We start from the raw sequence: 26,114 nt of genomic DNA on the forward strand, positions 1-26,114 counted from the left end.
CTTTCTATGCTCCCCTCCGGCAGCCTCTCAAACCATTTCAAGCCCAGCTCGCCCAAGCTTGACGGGAAGATAAGGCACATAAGGGCGTCATTTCGCCTATGTCCGGCCATGACCTATCGGAAGTGGCTTACATGCATATAAGGATCGATTTTTCTGTCGTAGAGCGTGAACTTTGACTGGTGGAACCCTGCCGGAAGCGGTGTTGTTTCTATCTCCAGGGAAAAAGGGGTGGCGCTCAGCCTTGCCAAGTCTGTGTCTAGAAGGAGTGGCGCAATTAGGCGGGGTGGAGGCATTCCGATTTCTTCATTGGCGTGAACCCCATAAGATAACCGCTGGAACGCCGGCACCCTATGAGCCTCTCCCCGACGAGCCCGTTTCTTCAAGACTACCCACAAATCCTCTGAACGAGCGGAATAAGAATACCTCGACGTCGTCGCCGGTCGTGAAGGTTGATAGGTGCTATCTTGGGCGCTGGGCCTTTGTACATGCGCGTCGGAATCTCCAACCTTATAACTTCTGGTGATTGAGATGGACGGAGTATGCCGCTGGCCCTGACTGCATGAACGGCGGGGTTGGGTGCGCTCACTGTGGTCTCCCACTCCAGCTACACCTGTCCCTTTAACATGCTACTTGAGATCCTCCATCTCTGCTACCATTCTCCGGATGATGGTGTCTTGGTCTCTTAGCTTGTGTTCCAGTCGTCTGGCGTGTGATTCCCTCCACCGCCGGTGACCGTCTGGACTCCGAGGATGACCAAAGCTTCTTCCGCGCTTATCTCGCACGTCTCTGGAGTGTCCTCTTAGGGATGTCTCCAGGTCCGCCATTGAAGGAATGACGGGATGTCCTTCTCTCCGTCTGCCTGACTCCGGGGTAACTCCGTCAATGGAAGACAACGGAATCTCGTCGTTGTTCGCCATGGACGGCGATCAGATGAGTCTGGAAGACAAGGTTTTGTCTGTCAAGGTTTCCACAGACGGTGCCAATTATACGGGGAGCAAATATTCCGGCAAGCTCGTACTCCTTTCTTCCAAGCTCCTGCCTGTCTGATCGATCTGCGAGCACAACGGCAGTGAGCTACCCGGCAGTGTGTGGCCGGAATACCCCTCCGACGATCAAGTTAGACACACACAGGGATAGAGAGAGAGAGAGGATTGAGTGTTTAGTGTAAATCTCACCAAATGTTCTTCTGCCTCAGCGTGGGAGGCGCGGACTCGCTTATATACCTTCTGCGCCCCAAATCTACTCTCATTAGTCTCTCGACACGTGGTGCTGCTATCCCATTTGTCAGCACAAATCTAGTTGAACATCACCTAACTGCCAGCCCACACCACTGGGAGCTCGGCAGCCGAGCTGCAGCATCTCGACTGTCAACGGCCGTGCTGCGCAGCTAGCCAGAGCGCTCCGCTCGCCAAGCTCAATGACGACCGAGCTCGGTTGCATTCCAACTTAGCCGGGCTCGGGATAAGTCATGCTGGTTAGCCGTCGGCCTTCTTGTCGAGCTAACGCATGAACCATGGAACCCAGTGAGGCAGCGGACATCTCGACCGAACCTCACTTGACCGCTATGTCACGACCCAAACCCGGCCCTATGGGTTTAGCACCGTAACCGGCCAGTAATCCGAGATTACCGAAGGCCTGCTTAACAGTAATACAGTAAAACAGAGTACAGGGCCTGGCGGAAGCCAATACAGTAATTAAACAATGTCCAATGAGCTGTGACAGTCTGTATGCCAAAAAGATTTCTCATGCACTCATACATACACAAACAGTACAGAACAGTATGTACAATATTTACATCCATTCAAACTAGGGACTCAACCCTACATAACAGCGTGGGCCCTTATTATAACATGTTAGAGCCTTAGTATGCTTGAATCAAACATTTTGCTCAGCTCATTTCTTGCTTTTGCCGACTAGAGGGAGAGAGTTAAGGGAGAGAGTTAGATTTCACCTCTTTTGGTTTGGTTTTGCTTGGAAATTGAAGGAATTGAAGTATAGATTGCATAATTGAGCTTCCTTGCCTATAATTCTAGACTTGGGTAAGAGATTTAACCTTCTAGTAATGTATTTGAACTTGTTCATGCTTAGTTCTTGAGCCTTTAGTGATTTGAGCCTTGAATTGGGGCCTAGTTCATGCATGCATGCCTTTATTTTGAAGTTTTGAAGTTGTCTTTCATAAAATGTTACATGCATGCTCATATTTTTACAAGAGACCATGAACTCATCATGTTTTGAAAGATTTGGCTCCTTAGAGCATCAAATTGAAGCTTTGAACTGACTTGAATTCATGCATGTTCGCATGTTCTTCATATTCTTGAAAATGGGTTTGAATGTGGTTTTAATTGACTCACCTTTGGGGCTTGAATTCATAAATTGAACTTTGAAACTTGCTATACATTGAACTTAGTTATGTTTTCCAGAATTTGGGCCCAAGAGGTCGAGTTTGGAGTGGTAGAATGCTTGGTTTGAGCTTGGGAGGCAGATCTGGAAATTCCAGATTTGGCTTCCTCGCTCGAGCGAAGGATTCCCCGCTCGAGCGAGCACCTTTGTCCAGGGCTCCGCTCGAGCGACCATCGCGCGCAAAATCACAGCATCCAGTATTTTTACCGTTTTGCAGACCGCTCGAGCAAAGGATTCCTCGCTCGAGCGAAGCCTTTGATTTTGGACTTACGCTCGAGCGGAGAAAGTCCCGCTCGAGCGAGGCTCCTAGTTTCAGCAAACTTTGCGAAATATTTTTTAAGTGTATTTTTGCATCCTCATCCCATCCTAGGCATTCTTAGGCCTAGTTTAAGACAGTTAGATGAGGATATCGTTGTAGAACACACCAAGGCAAATTAGGGATTAAGTTATGATATTTCCCAACTGTGTAGCTTAGTGTGTGTTCAACCTGTGAACTGTGTAGGGTTGGCAACTGGGGAGACACGCTCTAGCATACTGTAGCCCAGAACTCTGTGAGTAACAATTGTGTAAAGATATGTTCAACTGATATCTTTTGAATATTGAACTGAACTGTTTACTGAACTGGTATTACTGAATGAATGTATGTCCTTTATTTCTGAACTGTACTGTGGCATCCTTAGTACCTACTGTTTACTGTTACTGTTACTGTTACAGAGATCTCTGTCGGTTCCCTCATGGAACCACTACTGTTTACTGACTGATGGCCATCATTACTGTTCGGTCTTTTAAGACCTACTGTCACTGTTATGCTAATGGATGTACCACATATGACTGTTTACTGTACTGAACAACTGAAATACTGATTGAATTGAACTGTTTTCATTACTGTAAGGACATTCATTCTAATTCAGTCAGTCAGTTCAGTACTTTAATCAGTTCAATTATCAGTCATACTCAATTCAGTTTAACGGTAATCGATGGTTATCGGTAATCACTCAGTCATAAGTCGGTAAACAGTATGAGGGTTGTTACACGCCAGTACGACATCAATTATGCAACTATGCCATTACCGAGCAACTGTGCCATTACCGAGCGAAAATCCTTTCTGGATGGGCCCAAGCTGCCACGGCCCAAATGTGTTCGGCCCTTACCACGGCCCAATCCAAATCATAAATCTCCCCCTCAATGCCCAAACACTTTCTTCGGTTGAAATAACCAACTTGAGAGAAGCTAAACTTACTTTTTTTTAAAAGTTAAGTTTCTCTCATATTTGAATTTCAACATGATAGAATTTGAGGGGGCCTTAGGGCCTAATATGGGTCTCCTTTCGATGATCTAAACTGTTTATTTTGTAAAACTTGCAATGCATATTATTCAATAAAAAATTTAGAGCAATTTGATAATTGTAACCTTTTCATTTTATCGTATTATCTCTAGAAAAATGAATTGCCTATTTCAAATATGTATTTGTCGTTCATTTTTTTGGGGACAAATACAATAAAATAAAAAAGTTATTATTTTTAGATTGAACTAATTTTTTTATTGATATACATTATGGACTTTATAAAATGAACAGTTTAGATTATCAAAATGAGACACATTTTGAGCCCTACAGATCCCTGAAGTTCTGTCATACTGAAATCCTAACATGAGAGAGTGAGATACATATTCTATTATTGGTGGGAAACACTATATGATACACACAGATGTGTACCAAGTGCACTTTATAATTAAAGAAAAAATAACATAATTTCATATTTTATGAGTCATAACTAAAAAACATAACTAAACATAACATGAAATATAATTAAAAATCTCATGAGTTATAACTAAAATAATATCATAATTAATTAATAAAATTGCTCATATTTAAAGGAAAAAATAGCATAACTACACCATTCGAAAGGTGTGTATATTAGAATTTTTAAGGGGTGATCATGTATCCGTCCAACTCGCTCAACCCAATTGATCTTATCCAACCTGATTGATTTTGGACGGATGCATGTCTTTTGGCGGACAGATACAAATGAAATATTTCAAAATCTACTAATACGGTTCGAATAACGGATCAATTATCTCGCACTCGCATGAACTCGGTCCGCCCGTAGATAAAATTCAAAACAAAAATAAAAAAGGAATTGTTCACAAGTAACAATATAAAGTAGAAATAACAAAATATATATTTTTGTGAAAATGAAAAATAATATCTTAAAAATATGCATGCGTGATACCATAATCTATTATAGATAAATAATATGGTGAATTACACTAACGGTTCCTATAATTTGGGACTTGTGTTATTTTGGTCTCTGAGTTTTCAATTGTGACACATTTTACCATGAATTTTGAATCTTGTTTCAAATAAAGACAATTGAAGATACCATTGCTCAATTTCAAGGGCAAAATTGCCAATTTGATAAAATATAAACGAAATTGACAAAAATAAATGTCAAAAAAATATTTTTGAATTTTTAAAAATTATTTCTACCACCTAAAGATAAAATTATGTAAAATTGATAAATCTTTTAGACATTTATTTTTTTTTACCAAATTAATTTTTATTATGTGTTTGAATAATAATCATGTAATAGGTGATTGTTAGATTTTTAATGTGTAATCGATATATTTAATATATGAAATATTTTTAGTTTTAGATTTTTTTATTTATTTAATAGATTGGTTTAATAATGATATCCAAGTTGTCGCCATATTTAACTTTTAGAAAAACAGAAACTAATTTAATGAAAATAAAAACAACCACACATTACGTGATCATCATCTAAATACATAATAAAAAATAATTTGGTAAAATAAATAAATAAATGTGTAAAAGATTTATCAATTTTATATAATTTTATCTTTGATCAATAGAAATAATTTTTAAAAATTAAAAAATATTTTTTTGACATTTATTTTTGTTAAATTAATTTATATTTTATTAAATTGACGACTTTATTCTTGAAATTAATAAATGATATCTTTAATTGTCCTTATTTGAGAACATGATTCAAAATTTAGGGTCAAATGGGTTACAATTGAAAAATTAGAAACCAAAGTGACACAAGTCTCAAACTATAAAAACTGTTAGTGTAATTCGCTCTAAATGATACATATTTTTTTAAATTACTAGTTATTGGAGATTATAAAAATAATGAATTATAATTGAAAAAAAATGTCTGAAGTTTGTGAAGTTTAAACTACCAAATCAATTGCATCCATTCGTTAATTTACAAAATTCATTTAATCTGTATCTGTCAAATTAGTGAACGAATGTAAATTAATTTTTTTTAATCTAACTAATTTCAAATAAATAACGGATGTAATGTCACTCAACCCAATCCGACCAGTCATCACCTCTAGAATTTCCCATTATTGATTGAATTTAGATTTTGTTTGGAACAAATTATTTTAATATTTTTCTAATATTTTATGAAAAATTGTTTTAAAAAAAATAAAGTGAATGACGTAACAACAACTTATAATAAATTTTTTACTAAAATGAAGGCTGCCAAAGGAGGTGTTAATGACTCAAATCGTGTGCCCAGTATCCGAACACGTTTTTCTGTTTCTAGCTCCGGCATGACCTGAAACAAGAGCAGACCCAACACAGAGTGAGGAGAGCATTTGCAATGGACACTCGAATCTGCAGCTCTCTAGGCCTCCTCTCCTCTTCAAACGCCCTTCCCCTTCATCATCATCCTCATCCCATTGACGATTTCAATTCTCTCTTCAATCACCTCAACATCCTCATATCCACCCCAACAAGCCCTAACCAACCCAGTCGCAAAAAAACAGAGCAAATCAACACAACCCACAACAATCCATCCACTAATCTTCGATTCTCCTCCACCTCCGTCTCCCTCGAGACCCAAATCCAAAACCCACAAAAACCCACTTCTCAGAATTGGCTCAAACCCGCCGTCAGAGGTTCCCCCAAAGTCCATGCCCTGTTCAAGACCCTCTCTGTCTTCGAACGAGCCCTCATCGGGGCCGGCGCAGGAGGAATCGCCGGCGCATTCACGTACGTGTGTCTTCACCCACTCGACACCATCAAGACAAAGCTCCAAACCAAAGGGGCTTCTGAGATTTACGACGGTGCTTTCGATGCCATCGTCAAGACCTTCAAGAACAAGGGTGTTCTGGGTTTTTATAGTGGTGTTTCGGCCGTGATTGTTGGATCTACGGCTTCTTCCGCTGTGTATTTTGGGACTTGTGAGTTTGGGAAGTCGATTTTGTCGAAATGGCCTCAGTACCCATCTGTGCTTATCCCTCCTACTGCTGGTGCAATGGGGAATATCGTGTCGTCGGCGATAATGGTGCCGAAGGAATTGATCACTCAGAGAATGCAGGCTGGTGCAAAGGGAAGATCTTGGGAGGTTTTGCTAAGAATTCTTGAGAAAGATGGTGTTTTGGGGTTGTATGCTGGTTACTCTGCTACACTGTTGAGAAATTTGCCTGCTGGTGTATTGAGTTATTCCTCGTTTGAGTACTTGAAAGCCGCGGTATTGAGTAGAACCAAGCAAGCTAATTTGGAACCATTTCAGAGTGTTTGTTGTGGTGCATTGGCGGGTGCGATATCAGCGTCTCTGACTACCCCATTGGATGTGGTTAAAACTAGATTGATGACTCAGGTTCATGGGGATGCTGTAAATAAGGTTGCTGCTACTATGTATAGTGGGGTTAGAGCTACTGTGAAGCAGATTTTGAAGGAAGAAGGGTGGGTGGGATTGACTCACGGAATGGGGCCTCGGATTACTCACAGTGCGTGCTTTTCAGCATTGGGATACTTTGCATTTGAGACGGCGAGGCTTACAATTTTGGATCAGTATCTCAAACACAAGGAGTCTGCTGAGTTGTCTGCGGTTTCAAATTGATTCAATGGGTATACTATTTGTTGTTTTGATATCATTTACTCATTTCAATACTCAAGTCTTTTTGCTTTATTTTTTTCTACCTAGTAGGATTAGTAATCGAGAATAGGATAAGTGATAATGTGTTATGGCTATGAGAAAGTTTTTGTATTAAAACACTTAATTTGAGGCAATTCAATGGTGGTTGTTTCTTGTTACCTTTCTTACCTTCTTGTTTTTTCAGTTTGTTGTTTCATTGAGAATACACAAGTACGTTTTATCAATGCACTAGAAAGCTTATAGCATTGTTATGTTGGACAGTCACTACAGAGGCATAACAGCTCCAATGTGGGGCTAATTTGAGTTTGGTGCATTTCTTGATTTAGCTGATTTTACTGTCTATCCCATGATTTTAGTGCACGGAAAAGATGCATTTGTCTTTAAATAGATCAAATGAAGTGGAATGGCAAGTGAAGGTGCAAATTGTGGTTTGGGAAAATACTTTCTGCATATATGGTTATTTTAGACAATATTATGCATTGATTCTTTTGCTTACTGGTTGTTTATTTAATCTGAAACTACCATCTTAATTTAGTAAGTTTGAAATTGATTCTTTTTGTAAGATTACTGTATGAGAGTTTCTGGGAAATGCATTGCCTGGAAACCCATCATAAGTGGTGAATTTAGATTGACCTTGATTGTAGTTCAAATGTGTTGTTGAGCAGCGTATTAGGAATTGTGATCATCAAAACATTCAGTTGAATAAGCGAACTCAGGAATTCCTTTATCTGCACAATTTATTGTCTTCTTTCACTTATCGATGCTCACAGGTCTAGACATGGCGATTATATGTTTCCATCTTGATAATTTTGCTGTACTAAATTCATCAATTCAAATGTTCGAGGTAAAATCTAATTGTTATACCTGGAGGCATTATGGAGGTACCTGCATGAATAGTCTTACAGTTGTGATTCCAATTGGATTCAACTGCTGGTAGTTTTTTTTCTTTTTCATTTTGTACCCCCACCCTCATTACCCCTTGTGGTTAATCACACTTGATCCTTGTGATTTGGCCGATAAACACAGAATCCCCCAGTGGTTTAAAAAATGTACATTTGACCTCCTGTGGTTTGGACTTAAGTGCAAAATTGATGGAATTTGTTAAAGACAATATCATGTGTAACATGCCTTGATTAGGTGTGTTTTAACTTTGCTGGAATGAATTTTGAGGGACGAAAATTATTTTAATGAACTTTTTCTCGACACCACTACCACAAGGTTATGGTGGTGGTGGTGGTGGTGATGGTAGTTTTAGAACTGTATTACCAGAAAATGTTAATACTCTAGTGAATTACATATTGCTACACGCGTTCCGAAACACGGTACACGTTTGTTCAGAATGGTAAATTTAGTGATCCGAAAAATTTTCTTTCCAATATATTTCCTTAAATATTTCCTTAGGAGGAAAAAAATTAAATATAATGAACTAAAATATAAAGTGAGTTAACTTTTGACAAGATAAAAACTTCAACAATGAAAAATAAAAAAAATTAAAATACATTTTATTGGATAGCTAATACTTAAAAGAAAATTCCTATAGAAGTATCTTAAATTTTTACGTGTAATATATATAAGTTTATCCCTATCGTATCACATTTTACAGCATGTGGCGTACCACGTTCCCGTTTCCGTTCCTGTTCCCATTCCCGTTCCTGTTCCATGTACCAGAACAATCTACGTTCTAGGTAACATAGTTTTGGAAGGTGATGGATGGTAAATAGAGAAAATGAATTAAGAAATTAGAGAAGAGTATTTTGGACATTTTGTAAAAAAATTAACCTACGTTTTACACTCTACGGGTTAGGCCAAACCAGAATGGTGTTAAATGTGCATGCCTGCACAAGTATCTTTTTAAATAATGGTCTAGAGATCTGGTGTTGGGCTTTCACAGACAAACAAACACATTACTAGCTGTTAGCTTGATTTATTATCTACTTCTGATCCATAGGTTGGAGGTGTGGGCAACCATTCCTGGCTGTGAAGTGTGGATTGCACATGTGAGTATGACACCTACCAAGAAAAGTACTCCATACAAACTGAATGGCTGTGAGGTATGATACCCAACAACATTCTAAGTGAGTAAGGGTGCATATATATATATATATAGAATTGTTTAAAGTTCATTGAATTGATTGGACTATGTTATAGAAATGGGTAATGATGTACGAACAAAATTTATATATAAAAAATTTATACAGAATTATGTGTCTCATTTATATCCATTCATTGAGACTTGGAAATCAGAATGCCCATCATTATGGTTCATAATCATTCTCGTCTTAAATTCTGTATGAATATCATTTTTCTAAAGAAATATGTTAGATAATTAATGTCAATCCTCAAATGTTTTGTCAACAAAATCTATCTAAGGTCAAAGTAACTCGTTCCAGATTAATTGGAACTTGAATGAAACAAGTAATAGTAAGCTCATTTTGCAATATCTACTACTTTTTCAAGTAGTCAAGTGCTTCAAGTAGAGTTTCCGTGTACATACTTTTTTAAGTAGTAAATATGTCTGGAAATACTAACTTACAGTAGACATCTTTTTAGGAACGATATACTGATTACATAGGAGAACTTCTTTCAGTTAATTATGATTCTACAGGATGCCTAGATGATACTTTTTCAAGTTCCTGAGGCTAAAATCTTAGCATTTGATGGAATCGAATGTTTTAGTCCTCTCAAGATGAATTTTCGGCTTGTTTTCTTTGTGTTTGGTGATGCCATATGATGAGTTTATACTTGCTGAGTTGAAAGATTAACTGCTTATAGGAGTTATTGATACCTCTTTCTTAACAAGAAATGAATGCCTAATGATATTGTTTATGGGCTGCATGATACTAAACTTAACTAATGCTGTGAATACTTGTGTTTAGACTGTATATGTGTTTTATAAGGGATGTGCAAAAACAATTTACCATCCTATTCTATTTCTTTTCCATTTCTTGTGAACTGAACTGGACTAGTGTTTACTAATGATGCTGATGGACGTGTTCTCTTCTTTGGGAACTTCTGCTCCATGTTCTCAAGACTTTGTTTTCCCCCTATCCTTCTCATGACTTTTGCTTTTAATTGATTCTTCTTCTCTTATGGTTGTTTTTTAGCTGTTGCTCTTCGGTTAAGATAGGTGTAAGTCTTTTAGTTCTTGTTACTCCTTTTGTCATTCTTTTCCTGGCTAGAATGGGTGATTCATGCGCCTTCAATTTATGCAGTAGGATGGCTTTGAAGTACCTGCAACAGATTGGAAGGATGTAATTGGGCTGTGCTTAATTTTCATTCACTTCTCATGGTGTAGACTGGTTCGGCTAACGTTATGTTTGTTTCGACGAAAAATATTTTCTACCAACTTTTGTCCCCCATCAAATACTTTCTATAGAAAACATTTTTCTATGTTTGATTGTATTTTGAAACTTATGTACTAGTGGTTGCATCAGAAAATGTTTTTCAACTTTTAATAATGAAAAGCATTTTTCGTTCAATTAAGGCCTCGTTTGGCAAGTGACTTTTTTAGTCAAAAAGTTATAAAGTTACTTAAAAAATCAAAAAGCCAATAACCTATACCAAAAAGTCAAAGATTATCTTTTCTCTTTATTTTTTGTACATCTTTTTATAAAAAATCAAAAAGTTATCTCAAATATACTAATTTTTTTATATCATATTTTAGCCAAAAAATTAAAAAGTTACTAAAAAAATTTGTTCCCAAACGAGGCCTAAGTTTGTTTTCTGTTAATCACGAAATTCTTTGTTGATTTTCATATTTTTATTATACCAAAGACAAGAAAATACAAAATCCAAATAAACAGAGCGGAAGTACTACCTGCAACTTCTGCAGTGTTTTTGCCTTCGTCTGCTGAGCTATTGGAATCCTGGTTTGATTGCCACAATTAGTTGTTCATGAAAAATTAAGAGAAAATTAATCTAAGATTCCTCTCTTATTTTTAGTAATGGAAGAAATCTATAATATTATTTTTTGATGTCTAAGGCCCCTAAACCCCACATCCATTTATCACAGAGAAATTTGATATATCTCACGCTCTCTACCTCTCTCTCTCTTCCGCTGCTCTTCTCTCACTCTCTTTCGTCTATCTCAAAGACGAGATCACTCTGCTCTTGTCTCACTCTGGAATTGTAAATTCTAAGAATTTGAGTCCCCTAACATTGATTTTTGCTTTCAATTCATATATGTGAAATTTTGTGAAAAACCCCATTGTTTTGGTGATTTCTATATTGAGTATTTGAATCCCAATTCGGGGGATTTCTTGGATTCTATTTGGGTTTCTGAAATTTCGAAGAAGTTTCCTTGTGTTTGATTGATTATGTTGTTTTTGTTTATGATATTGTGATAATCCATGAAACCGATGTTGGAAAGTTGAAAATCCATGAAACCCATGTTATAATCTGATTTTTGTTGCATAGAAGGTCTGTGAAATTGCTTGGAAGCTTCCTTGTGTTTTTTTTAATCTTGCAAAACAATTAGATAATGGGATTCCTTTTTGATCATGCTCATGAAGCAGACTTCAAATCTAGAGGGAAAAACATTCTAAGTGTTGTTCTTCCATTGTTGAAACTCCTCTGTCTCACTATCATAGGCCTAGTGCTTGCCCACCCAAAAACCCAAATCATTTCTAAAGCCACTTCTCTCATCTCGTTCTTTGAAATTTGAATTTTCTCTCAATTTTCTTTGGTTGAGTTTTACCTGATCTAGAGAAATTCAAAATTTCTCTGCTTTGTTCTTACCTGATTCAGAAAAATTCGAAATTTCTCTGCTTTGTTCTTACCTAATCCAAAGAAAATTCAAAACAATTTAGAGAAATTCAAAATTTCTTTGTTTTGTTCTTACCTGATCCAGAAAAAATTCAAACCACTACAGAGAAATTTAATCTCTCTCACTGCTTTTCTCTCACTCTCTCTCACTCCTCCTGTTGCTTTTATGGCTTTCATGGTTCTGCTACAGTTGCTTATTTGATATAGAAAGAAGATGATGATGATGATGATGATGATGATGATGATGATGAAAGAATTTCTCTGGAGTGGTTTAAATTTTCTCTAGATCAGGTAAGAACAAAGTAGAAAATTTTTGAATTTCTCTGGAGTGGTTTGAATTTTCTCTAAATCAAGTAAAAACAAAGTAAAGAAATTTTGAATTTCTTTGGAGTACTTTGAATTTTCTCTGGATTAGATAAGAACAAAGTAGAGAATTTTTGAATTTTTCTGGAGTGCTTTGAATTTTCTCTGGATCAAGTAAGACTCAACCAAAGAAAATTGATCAAACTAGAGAAAATTGCAGTTCTCTTTTCTTTTCCAACTTCATTCCTCATTTTTAATGTGCTAGTAGCATAACTAACATTTTATCAGCTTACCAAAGAGCAGCAGCACACTGTAACAACAAACTAGACTTACAAATTCACGATGCTTTACAAGACCTAACATTATATTTTCACTCATTTTCATAACGTTACCCAACCAAAAAAATTTAAAAAGCTTTTTCCTTCCCCTGTTTCTTTTCTTTGACAAATCCAAAATCCAATCGTATGGATGGAATTAGGAATTGAAATTTCAAACATTCCTATTCTTTCTTTCTTTTGTGCCAGTAAAAGGACAAGGAAGAGAGAGTCCAAACTGTACAATTTTTGGTCTAACTGATCAGTTCAACAAGCCCATCCACCCAATCATTATGTATTAGATGACCGAATAAGACTATGTTATCCCGAGTTTGCACACTTTTGGCATGTTTGATTGGAAGGATTAGAGCATGGGATTGGGATTATTAATCCGCGGGCCCAATTATCCTATGTTTGTTTTGACATTTTGTTTTAGGATTATCAATCCAATGGATAATTAATCCAACAAATTTGTAGGATTATTAGTAATGGGGTAGGGGTGGGATTGTGAATACCACACTAATTTGATTGGATTATTAATACTTCACTATTAATCTTGTGGAATCAAACATGACCTTGGAGTGCTCCTGCCTATGATCAATTCTGTCTCAGTTATCTACAAAAAAGAAAAGAAAAAGATGATCCACTGAGATTATGTTATGTGCTAACTTCTTAGTGCAAAAAACAAAAGAAGCTTCTTGACTTTCAAGTGGCTGGTTGGAGAAACATGGCAAGGTCTATTGGTTGCCTTGCATCTTCAGCATATGATTGCTGTCAGTTCTTCACAGAAGTTGACTGCATGATCTGTCCAACCTGATAGAATTTCTCAGATATCAAAATTTCTCCGGAGAGAAACATAAAATTTCTCTGGGTTGCAAAGAATTTTTTTGAATAGAATTTCTCTGGAAAGTCTAGAGAAATTCTCTAGATCAATTTGAGGGACCTTAGACATTATGAAAATATTAGATGTCCTTTATGCTATAAAATCTTAATACCAGGGACCCTTAAAAAAAAACCTAAAAATTAACAGTTCTAATTAAAGCACAATAAGAGTATGTTACAGATAACTCTTTAAATTTTAATTTTTTTTAATTTATTTAAATTTTCAACTTTTGTTTCTTGTAAATATTTTGGTTCTTCAGTCTCTGGATGATGACACATGAGTGAACTCTCGATTTTAAGAATTGGCAGCTGAATTGTGTTGATATTCATGTTATGATACAGGAATAAGAACAATAAACGAAAAATAGTTGCACACACATGATACAAATAATTTACGTGGTTCATTCGAAAATTAAGACTATGTGCTGTTGCGATAATTGTCTCCCAATCGAATGGTTAGTATGTTATTGCAATAGTCGTCTGTCAGTCAAACGGTCAGTGATCAATATTTATCATGATCTACCCTACTCAATAGTCCTTTGCTGCTACTTTCATCTTACATCTCAGTCATTTTCTGTAAAGCGCTATTTATTTTGCTTTTGAGCTTTGTACATTAGGGTTCAAATGTGATGGAGTCTAGAATTTGCATGGAGAATAAGAGTAACACCATATCAAAAGTAATGGTATGATGATCATGTATCTATATTATATTAGTTTTATTATTTTATTTGTTATAAAGGTGTCGATGGAATAGGTTTGATCACTTATATTTGTTATCACTATAGTGATGACACATCACATAATAAATTAAATATGATATAATTCATTGTAATATTACTCTTATACCAATGAGAAAGTATTTTATGTAACTGATACATCACATAATCACTTATGATTGAATGTGTAATAAATAAAAAATTAATACATAATAGCCACATGGGTCAAATTGAGAGAATTTTTTCAAAGGTTTCAAAAAAAATATATATATTTTAATTGGATTTAATGATAGAATGTTAGGGTAAAACTTTCTTTTCATTGTGGATTAAAAATTAATTTATTAGCTAAAAATTTTATTAAAAAATTCACTTTAACCACCCCATTAAAAAGGTTTAAAAAAAATAGAAATGTACCAACAAATTAATTTTTTATAAACTTAACTTTAGACAATAAGCTTTCTTTTTTTAATTAATTCTCAAAAAAGGCCAAAGTTAAATTAAAATAAAATAAAATAATTCATGCAATTTTATAAGTTCAAATTCAATAATAATAATAATTAGAGATACGACCACTTCAACAACACACAACTTCATGAGATGATGTTATCTTGTTAACACAAAATATGGTAAAAAATAAATAATATAAAACTAATAAATAGTAAATATACCAAAGTGCCACTTTTAAGATTTTTTGGTTTTATTTATTTTTTATGAATAATATCATAAGCCTAATTTAGAATTCACGATCCACATATTATACAAGTAAAATGGAATTTTTAGCGAGAAAACCTTTAAATCATTCATATGTCTAATCTCAATTTTTTATTTTTTCAATTTAAAAAAATAATAAACTATTCATACGTCTCACATAATTTTTGAATTAAAAAATAAAAATCTTTAAACCCATCTCCTAAGATCATTACCTAAAAGATGATCATTTCTCAAAATCAAATATAGAAATACGGTTTGTTGACCTTCCAATTTATTTGTCTATCTTCTAAAATCTCTACATAATATCCTTCATTCCTTAAAATAAATTAAACAAAAATCAACTCAAATCTATTTAAATTGTTTTGGTTGATTGATTTTGTTTCCTTATAATTAATTTGAAAAATTGATTTAGTTGTTCCTATATAATTAAATCGTTTCCCTATAAATAAATTAAATAAACTAATTTGGCTGTTTCCCACACTAAATTTATAAATTTTTAAGTTTAAAAAATAATTTAAAAATTAAAAAAAAATCATGATTTATGATTTAGAAAAGGAAAGATGAAGAAGATCCTTTTTGTACACTCTTTTTCTAACCAATTCTTTATGCTACCTCAAAACCCTTAACCGTCATACATTATAATTTTTTCAAGTCATTCACATCCTCCTCATCTTATAAATATTACATTCATGCAATAATGCAGCTTATTATTTTTCTCTATCTTTATGAGACAATTGAAAGTTAGTTAATATTTAATTTCTTGCATTCTTTAAACTGACTTTTTATTTTATTTTATTTTTACTTCCACTACAAGAATTAACACTTTTGGCAACAAAAAAATTGGTCGCTAAAAGTCAATTTTTGGTCGGCAAAAGTTATCCACGACCAATTTTTTTGGTCGCCACTTTGGTCGCCAATTGAGGGTCGGCAAAAGTAATTCGCGACCAAAATTTTGGTTGGTCGGTAAAAGTTGGATTTGCCGACTAAACTTCTGGTCGCTAAATATATCATTATCGCGACTAATTCATTTAGTCGCTAAAACACTTTGGTCGCGAAAAGTGATATTTTTCCGACCAAATATGTTTGTCGCCAAAAGCAAAAAATCGGCGACCAACTGTTTTCGTCGCCAAAAGTTGAGGAATCGCCAACTAATAATTTAGTCACCAAAAGGTAAGAAATTGCCGACCAATGATTTTAGTCGCAAAAGTGTAGAATTTGGCGACCAATTATTTAGTCGCCAAAAGACATTAAACAATCAACAACTAATTAATTAGTCGCCAAATCTCTTTTTTTTTTTCTTTTTTTTTTTTGACAATCAATTTTTGTTTATAAACATTCAATCTAATATTGAACAAAATTCATTCAACCCAACCCAAATATAACATTAAAATTCATCATATTTTCCTGCTCAATCCCAAACTTTACAATCATTCCATTCAAAATATTAATTGAGACAAGTTTTAAACATCCATCCATTGAAAACCAATAAGTAATTGAACAAAAATTAAAAGGAAAATCAATGAAGGAATCCAAAAAAAAATCTAAAACATTTTGGAATATATATGGTTTGCCATGATCAAGTTCTCCTCGGACATAATAACTTCGAAGTGTACAGTGGTGTCATCGTTGTGCTCTCTGTAATCCTGCAACCATTAAAATCTATCGTGAGACTACAAACACCTCACATACTACAACTTAATAATATACTAAGAAATCAGTTCAAGAAATCAAACTTAATTATACCTTGATAAATGGGTCCTTGATTTTATCATTCAACGAGTCATAATTGATTCAAGAAATTCTTTATAATCTTGAGTCCATCGTCGTATAGGCAGCTCTGTAATCCTGAGTGTAGTTTCGTTGATTTCCTCCATAATTCCACACAGTGTAGCTAACCTCAGCTTCTTTGGTTGCTGTCTTCTCAATGGTTCCTCTGAACCCTTTGTACCATGGATCCATCGGCACCATTTGCTTACCATTCAACAAACGCCTCACGTTAGCAACAATATCCCTTGGATTATAATTTGGAATGTAGGAGCTCCATCATGTCCCAATTCCTTCACTTCCATTGACAAGAACCAATGGTATGACAGGCATGTACCTAAACGAAAAACAAAAAAAATTAGACATCTGCAAAACCTTCATCGTAATATGTTTATTTTCCACTGATAAAAAAACTTACCAGACAGGTTCAATGTTTTAAACCTGATCAGTCATGATCATCAAATGACCATATCAGGTTCTTGTAAAGGCTGTAAAGCTGGAAACCTAATGCAGGATAAGCTAACTTCCTAGAAACGAGTATAGAAGCTTGTTTTTTTTTTTTTTACTAAGCTTAAAATGGAAAAGTTTTTCTTTTTCTCTACCTACATCTCATTAAATGTACAAGGCATTGAAGTTCAATAGGATAGGTCCACCAATGAGTTCCTGGAAACTAGTATAGAAGCATTTTTTTTAAACTAATCTTAAAATAAAAAAGTTTTTCTTTTTGTCTGCCTACAGCTCATTAAATGTACAAGGTGTTGAAGTTCAATGGGATAGGTCCACCAATGAGTCCATATCCAGGAAAATCCATTGCCAACACTGTATACTCAATTCAAAAAATTTAAGGGGTATTCACAGCTAGCATCTTATTATGATTTTAATTGGGTATGTGATAGAGATACTCACAATATCTCCAAAGTCTGCAGTAGTCCTAGCGTTGAAGGAATCTTGCCACTGAGTTCATTGTTATTAAAAACTCTGCTCAAATTAATTCACAAGATGACATTGAAATTAGGGCTCAGATTGAGAGAAATGGGACTGCCCAAAAATTCAGTCCAACATTCCTCATCATATTATAAAATTAAAAAAGAAGAGAACACCCATTCTGTCAACAGTTAAAAGGCAAAATTGAGTGGGACTTGTCATTATATATGAATTCATTGAAACACATATTTAAAATATTATTCTCGTAACAAATGTTGTTCTCTTTGTCACCATGAAAGCTTGTTGCTTATACTTGCCATACGGGTAAGCAAACTGCATAAATGCATAACCTGTTGTTCTGTCATTCAAGTGCATACCAGAGACTCGTGAATAAATATCTGGTTCAAAGGAACTCACACATGTATCAGAGACATATTTGAATTGAAAAGCTGAGATGGGATTTCGCCAGAGAGCTGATTGCTTCCACATTGACTGTGAATAGTATACAGAATTTTAGTTAGCTTAAATACACACAGAGAGAGAGAGAGAGAGAGAGAGATTAGACATACAAGTGCTTTGCTTTAACCAGCTTATCCAGACCAGGTGTGCTCCCATTAGAGACAGGGATGGTTCCAGAAAGGTTATTGCTAGTCAGATCCAACCAATAAAGATTAAAGAGATTATCCATTGAAGGTGGAATTGGTCCACTGAATCTGTTGAAAGACAGAGACCTGTAGAATACGGAATGAAATAATTGAAATATAGGCCAAAGCATGCAAATGCACAATAAAAGGTAAGCCATACTAGAAGATTCATTACATGCACAGTTCAGCAGAAATTTTCTGGAATGGAAACATGATGATATGAATTAAAAGATTGAAGTTTCTGATGCAAGATTTAAAGGACCAAAAAATGGTTCCACGCTCAATTTTTTCTCATCTTTTGAAAGCATGAAGAGGGAGTAAGTACGTTCACCCGGAGAAATCAGAGGGTGTGGGAGCATTTGTGCTTGAAAGGTGCAAATATTAGGATTTTATAGGAAGCCCAAATAATACATATGGCCTAAATAATTTGAGGAAAGAAATATAACATTTTGCAGTACTATCAAATTATCAGAACATGCCTATCAAATTATCAGAACATTTTGCAGTAACTTCTAACTCTCCATAACAGAACATGAGAAGCTTATAGCAACCTGATGAAGTCAAAAAGATTGTGATATTCATTCCTTTGAATGTTCCGGAAAAGGTGTTCTTGCTCAGTCTAGACTATGGGAATTAAATTAGTCATTTGCAGTATACAACAAACACTAACAAGCGTGCTTGCTTTTAAATTACCCATACTAATGATAAGTTCAGATACTTATCATTTCATCTCAAGAGCTTTATACTTTTACACTACCAACAAACTGCATTGAAACAGTGTCACCTCAATGCCACGAGCATGGAAACACTTTCTTTTCAGATATCATTAGGTGAGAAACACAGTCAACAATGAAAATTCCAATCCTAGAACTTCAAAAATTGGGTCTTGCTTGATGCTGAACTCTACAGTATGCTAGTAGGAAAAACATCAGAGGCTACAACTTGACATCATAGAAATTGCAATATATCTTTTGATACTTCTAGCTAACGAAAATAACGAAGCTAAGATAACTTTGCCATTAATAGTTAAGTAGATCATGCAGTTAAAACAAACCTCCTGCTTTGGTCCCAATTTCATATACTGAGGTGAATCAACAGCAACAAGAGCAGGTTCACAAAGCTTTATAGCATCATGCATATCCTTTAAGTGCCCCAATTTTGGCTGTCTTAGTAATCCTGTATGAAAAATAAAGTGATAAAAAGTGAGATTGGTGAACAACCATTTCAATGAGAATGCTATTAGTGATATGAATAAGCAACTAAACCATATATTTGTATCCAAGTTATACATCAGTTGTTAACCCAAAAAAAAAAAATTATCTTATTTAAGTAAAGTTTAACTTACCATATTCATCAATTGGAGCATCATAATCGCAACTAGTAATATAGTTTGGGCCCCCTCCAGTACGGCCAAAATTTGTCCCACCGAAAAACTGCAAGCACAAATCAGGGAAACCATGCATTTGGTGGTCAATATGCAGCATATGCGTCATCACCCCTTCAAAAGATAGGTCTTTTTGGAGGTTGTGCTTGAATTGTGCCTTAGTGTCCTTAACTCTACTATTTCGACTTTCTGCCTTTCCATCATATTAATACTTAGTGGGAAAAACAGTGGCCATGTCCCACATTGTCGCTGATACAAGACTGCCATGAGTATATAAGATGCCATCATCCATTCAAAAGTTGTGCTCTTTCAAAGGTGGTGCTTGGATTTTTCCATAGTGCTCTTGGCTGCACTGTGTCCACTATCCTCATTCCCCCATGTATTAAAGCTTAGCAGGGGTGACGAGAAATACATATATACATAAAAATATGTATATCATACATTGGTAACCCATGATTACCAAAATAAAATATGGTGCTCTCATAAATTTAGAAGGTTCACTCGCCCTTTAGGGTGTTTTGTATCTTCTGAGCAAACCATGGAAATCATGCAAGTTTTGATGGTAACTAATATAAAATATTCTAGCAAAGGAAATTTGTTTTAACCCTAACGAATGTTGAATATCACTTAGCCAAAAGATTTTTTTTTTTTTTGAAAAAAAATTCACAGGTCAATGATCTGATTCTATTTTTAATTGTATTGCATCTTAGAATGCACGCTATTGAAGCACTTGTCTGTCTAGTTAATTTACCATATAATAATTCTGAAAGCTCCCTCCACGTACAATGGTATTTCATCAAGAAGAGACTCGGCATTCAATAGACCCTCATGTAATATAAACAACTAGCACTGAAAAAGAGCATTGATTGCCAATAACATCCTTTTGGTTGTGACATTCTTTGGTCAAGTATATACTTTACCACCATGGTCAGTGAGTATATTACTAATATCCTAATCCAACTACAAATAAACATAAAATTATAAAAATGAATAAAACCACCATGCCAAACTTTGAGCTCACACGTCCCGCATCAAGACAATTTAGTAGTGGTATAAATCTTGGAGCAAGGCTAGAGAAATGACCTTGTAGTGATTCTAGCAGCAACATGGTGCTTGGAAGAGAATAAAAAAATTGCAGCAAAATACCTTTGGATTTGCAGGATTGTCAAATTGTTGAAGCATGTAGGCATTTGGCGTGCTATTCAAAATTTCTTCAGCTTTCTGAACTGCTCCGTTCATCCCCTTAGCAGAATCAGTCAAAACAAGCTCAGCTCCAAAAGCTTTAAAAAGAACCCTTCTTTCTAGACTCATTGAGGCTGGCATTGTCAATATGAGCTTATATCCTTTTGAAGCAGCTATAAATGCAAGTCCAATGCCAGTGTTTCCATTAGTTGGCTCCACCAGAATGCTCTAGATAGAGGGGGGCGGAGGAGATGGGGAAAAAAGAAGAAAATTGTTGCATCAGAATGGTAACACAGGATATATTTTAATTTATTTATTTATTTATTTATTTTTTGATAGACGGGATAAATGTTAATCTAAACTAAAGTGAAAGTTATATATACTTTTGCAAAAATATTCATGTAGTTCAATCATATTCTCTCTTTTTTAGATTAACACACATTCATAGTGCAACGAAAATTTTGTTTTAGAGGGATGCAACGAAAAGTTAATCTAGATAGAGGGATGGAGAGTGAATTTGCAAAAATTTGACACAGAAGATATATACTTTTGTTTAAAAAGAAACATGCATGAAAAATATTCATGTAGTTCAATCATATTCTCTCTTTTTTGCTATAATAATGGTTACCTCATCCTCACATAAACACATGTGAAAGTTAAAGGGAACCTTGGAAGCTTGAAGAGTTGTTAAACAGATGGAGAAACCATAATTATTCATAAGAGTTCAAATCCAATGAAGGAAACACAAGGTAAAACCACCTAAAGTTTCATTAAAAAAGCAAATTGAATTATCTTCTATGTACTTCTCTTCCTAACATGTTTTGAGGTTGGTTGGAATCCTCCTCTTTCTAGTTCTTTGCTAACTTGTTCTTTTCAAGGCCCAATACATACACATATACAACTATAATTATAGAACTGGTTCAATTAGCAATTTAGATAAACTAAATACAAACAAATAATCTTCTTTATATGGACCAGTCAGCTGGAGTTGAGCTTGAACACAACTGGACAAACTTCAGAGTTCCAAAACAGGACCTAGAATAGGAATATCAATGTAAAATGTAAAGTTAACACACATTCATAGTGCAACGAACAATCACTAATTCATGTGAAAGGTTAACAATCACTAATTCATGTAAAGTTAACATACAATGAAAGGTTCGATCAATTCAATATGAAAACTAGAATGATTGAAGCAGAAATTGCATTCCTGATGCAAAATCCAAAAAATCAAAAGTAAAAAGACCAACATGTGGGAAACAGAGTATAAAAGCAAAGAAAGAATCGAGAATTGTAACCAATTTCCCCAAGAAATAAAATTGACAAGACCAAGCATCTTCTAGTTGATATGAAGTATACGGATCATTATACAGGCCGACAAGTTGAACATCTTAATAACAATACCATAGGGGTGTGACATAATCATATTAAACATCAAGAAAAATTCGTGTAATTCACCCTTTATTTTATCAGTCATAGTCTTGGTTCCTTAAAGATGAAATTTTAATATTCAAAGGTCATGTTTTCTAAGTTGTCCTCAATACCTATTCAAGACAATCAAAATATTTTCAATTTTGAAACCAGACCCTTTTCATCCCCTCTTCCAACCACACGACCAAATAAAATAAAACTTGTAATCCAGCCTCCAAGTAATGTGATGTAATAAGATTTAGTTGTCTATTAGAATGGCCAGCTGTGCATGAGCTAACCATAAGTGCTTAGTTGGGTATTTAGTCTACAAGTAGGCGGTTTAGGCTCATTATAATCAGTTTGTGACATTTTGAGATTGTATCTATTGAGCTAAGTGCTCTTTATCCCTAATTTCAGCATTTTGTCTCTTATGGAATCCAATTCCTAAATTGGTTTCATCATTATGTCTCTACCTATAAGGGGTCTGTTTAGTATAGCTAATCATCATAACGAAGAAACTTAAAGCATCATTCTCTCAACTTTTCAATAATCAACTTTTTCAGCTTATTTAATGTATTTTTTCCTTGTAAAATGTAAGTAGCTACACCGAATACTTTGGCACAAATTCTCATAATAAATAAAAATTATAAGTAGCCCCAATAAATGGCCTCAACTTTATATCCGTTCTTATAAAAAAAATTAAAAAGCCATTTATATTCTTTTCATCACATTACACCTCATTTCATTTACATCTGTTTCGCTTTTCTAATAGCTGCTCCCTCAAGTCTACATGTTCAAAGAAGTTACATGCAACTATGTGCTAATTGAGAAAATTAATTGTGGTAATTTTTTTTGAAATACCTCAAGACACAGTGATGCAGGTAATACTAACACATGAGTTGCCACACATATTTTTACTAAGCACACCACTCTTATCATAATTGCAACAAAAGTGTACCCAAACGACCTAATCTGCTGATGAATTTCGAGGAGTAGGTAAAGAAACCCAATTTCCAATCCAACCAATAAAATTCAGTCAAACCCCAAATCAACACTAGTCAAGGTAAAAAATAAAACGATAAATAAAAAGATAATTTTAATTAGATGCATAATTCCCTCTAAGTTCACCAGCTCAATTTAGTCTATTAATCGATATGCAAAATAGAAACCCAAGTCAACACTGATGATGTTCAAAATTCAACACTAGCTGTGAGTTCATTAACTCAATTTGGGTACCTAAAAAACTACATTACTGAAGAAACCCATGTAGCAAAATACAAACCCACATAAATATGTATGTAAAATAAGCATAATGAGGGATTAATTACCTCGGGACAATCGGAAGTGGAAGGAAGGAGGCTGAGAGATCGGGCAGAGCGAACTGAGCTGAGAAGCTTCTCTCCGACCTTGGAGAAATCCATGCCGCCCCCTTGGAAGAAGAGCAACGAAGCGAAGAACAAAACCCTAGTTCCCTCGAAACCCCCGTCGCTCAAAGCGAAGAACCTCCTTTGCTAATAGATTTTAGATGTGGCCTTGGTGGCAAATGAGGTAGTATATATATAGAGAGAGGGATGAGGGAGAAACAGGGGTAAAAGGGAAAAGAGGGCTGATGGTGGTTGTTCACGGTGGAGAAGGAATATACTCACGAAATGACTTCTGAGGAGTCCATTAGCAAAGGAGGTGAGAACAATAATTAATTCCATTAGCAAAGGAGGTTAGAATTGAAAACAAGATTGAAAGAAATCTAAATCGAAATCTAAATCTAATTTGAAATTAGCTACACATATTTGTATGTATAGAGATATAGAGATAGAGAGAGAGAGAGAGAGAGAGAGAGAGAGGTTACCATTGTTGCACTTTGATTTGTAATGATGCGCGACAGTGGAAGATCGAGGGTGAACGACGGTGGAAGACCGACGGTGACTGTGAACGGCGAATCAACGATGGTGAGTCAGAGAGAGACAGAGAGAGAGAGACAGAGAGAGCAAGAGACTGAACTTGTTTGGGTCTATCTACATATTGATAGAAAATAAATTGGGCGGTAATGTAAAAGTATATTCCCACCAAAAAATGAATCTGTGTTTTTGAAATTGTTTAATTTTATTGCCGACAAAATGTTTTTTGGTCACTAAAAATAAGTATTTTGCAGACCACATTTTTGGTCGGCAAAGATCAAAAGTAAAAAAAATTCATTAATATTTGGCGACGAAAATATTAGTCGCAGAAAAGGTATCTTCGACGACAAATCTTTTTAGTCACCAAATCTCAATCAACGGTGACTAAAATATTAGTCGCTAAATGTATTAATTTGGCGACTGAATTTTTTGGTTGCTGAAAATAAGTTTTTAGCAACCAAATTTTTGGTTGCCAAAGAAAAAAATAATTTTTTGCGACCAAAAGATCATATTAGTCGCAAAAAAAGTACCTTCGCCGACAAATATTTTTAGTCGCCAAATCTCAATCAACAGCGACCAAAATATTAGTCGCTAAAAGTACTAATTTGGTGACTAATTTTTTTTGATTGCTGAAAATAAGTTTTTGGCGACCAAATTTTTGGTCGCCAAAAAAAATGTGACCTTCCGTGACCAAATTTGTAGTTGGTCGGCAAAAGCATACCACTTTCTGCGACCAACTCATTTTTTGGTCGCCAAAATATAACTTTCAGCGACCAATAATATTTGGTCGCCAAAAATAAAGATCAATCGCGACTAATTAATATTTGGTCGCCAAATGTCATTTTTTTGCGACCAAAATTTTTTTGGTCGGCAAAAGTAGTTGCAAAATGTGTAAATTCTTGTAGTGATTCTGACCATCTTTTGTTTTTGCATTTTATATTTTATGTGTCATTTGTTCATCTATTATCTACTGACCATTATTTGTTTAACCATGTTTTTTGTTGAAAAATATTATTTCAATAGAATTTGTATGCAAAATTTTATTCTAAAATGATGTGATAGTGTCATTTGTATAATAAAAAGTATGTCAATGGACTCTTTTATTATAAAGTGATAGATCAAAATTCAACCAAATCATTATTAATAAATTTTTTTATATTGATTTTATGTTTGTATATCACTACTCTTTTTATTTATTTTTATTTTTTACTTTTAATATTTTGTAACATCATAATATGTGTTAAATGACAATTGGTGTAGAGCATTACTACAAAATTACCTAATAAATTTTTCTTTCATATTTTTATAACTTCATTTTAATATTTTTATCTACAGTTGATTTTATTTAAAAATATCAATTCAAAAAATATTTACATAAACAAATTGGTCAAGCGACTCTTCAATTTGTGTTGATTGACATAAATTTAATATGACTTAAAAATAAAGTTAAATTTTAAAAATACATTTACATTTTACGATCAACTTAAATTTATCATACTCTATTAATTGACAAACTAAATTTTACGAATACGAGAATATTTTTCCTAATGTACTTATTGAAATAAATATAAAAATTTAAATATTTCATTTCAATTTTTTTATGACATCGCCTTAAAAATAAAGAGAGATAGAAGATGAGAAGAAGAGAGATAGAGAGAGAGAGAAAAAAAAAAGAAGAAGATAAGTTCGTTATATCACTTGACAAAACTATGGAACGATAAATTATAATTACGAATTTTGTTGATAATGTAATTATACTTGACTGAAAGTATAATTTTTTTAATTTTAGAAAATCCATTTGTTTTAATTTTATCAATTGAATTATTATATATTTATTTGATATAATACTTAGGACAAAACATTAATAGCAACAAAATAAAATAAAATAAAACAAAAATTATGTAACTCATG

General features: G+C 34.4%; 2 protein-coding genes and 1 long non-coding RNA gene across 5 annotated transcripts; 1 reads left to right on the top strand and 2 right to left on the bottom strand.

The window, feature by feature from the left end:
- The first annotated feature begins 5,911 nt into the window (after window positions 1–5,911).
- MFL1 (Mitochondrial substrate carrier family protein) lies at window positions 5,912–10,789 on the top strand. 3 transcript variants are annotated; one of them, XR_003627647.2, is made up of 3 exons: window positions 5,912–7,282; window positions 9,259–9,361; window positions 10,523–10,789. XR_003627647.2 is itself a non-coding variant. In XM_028197302.2 (2 exons), the coding sequence occupies exon 1, from the start codon at window positions 6,030–6,032 to the stop codon at window positions 7,272–7,274; it is 1,245 nt and encodes a 414-aa protein (XP_028053103.2). In that variant the 5' UTR covers window positions 5,912–6,029; the 3' UTR covers window positions 7,275–7,282; window positions 10,523–10,789. The 3 variants fall into 3 exon arrangements, 2 of the variants coding, with proteins under 2 accessions (XP_028053103.2, XP_082733084.1); XM_028197302.2 differs by lacking the exon at window positions 9,259–9,361; XM_082876958.1 differs by lacking the exon at window positions 10,523–10,789 and having other exon boundaries at window positions 9,259–9,550.
- Window positions 10,790–17,433: 6,644 nt separating this feature from the next.
- Window positions 17,434–18,374, bottom strand: LOC145794029 (uncharacterized). The gene is made up of 3 exons (XR_014333984.1): window positions 18,258–18,374; window positions 18,106–18,180; window positions 17,434–17,742 (listed from the first exon to the last, which is right to left on the bottom strand). It is a non-coding gene; the product is annotated as an uncharacterized LOC145794029 (long non-coding RNA).
- A 640-nt stretch (window positions 18,375–19,014) lies between these two features.
- On the bottom strand, window positions 19,015–21,134 carry LOC145794030 (beta-galactosidase 6-like). Its single transcript, XM_082876960.1, has 3 exons — window positions 20,863–21,134; window positions 19,678–19,765; window positions 19,015–19,508 (listed from the first exon to the last, which is right to left on the bottom strand). Exons 1-3 carry the CDS (start codon window positions 21,037–21,039, stop codon window positions 19,261–19,263), a joined length of 513 nt encoding a protein of 170 aa, XP_082733086.1. The 5' UTR covers window positions 21,040–21,134; the 3' UTR covers window positions 19,015–19,260.
- Between the last annotated feature and the right edge of the window lie 4,980 nt (window positions 21,135–26,114).

This window comes from Camellia sinensis, chromosome 6 (assembly GCF_055761805.1).
Source record: "Camellia sinensis isolate YWXY chromosome 6, ASM5576180v1, whole genome shotgun sequence".
Lineage (NCBI taxonomy): Eukaryota > Viridiplantae > Streptophyta > Magnoliopsida > Ericales > Theaceae > Camellia > Camellia sinensis.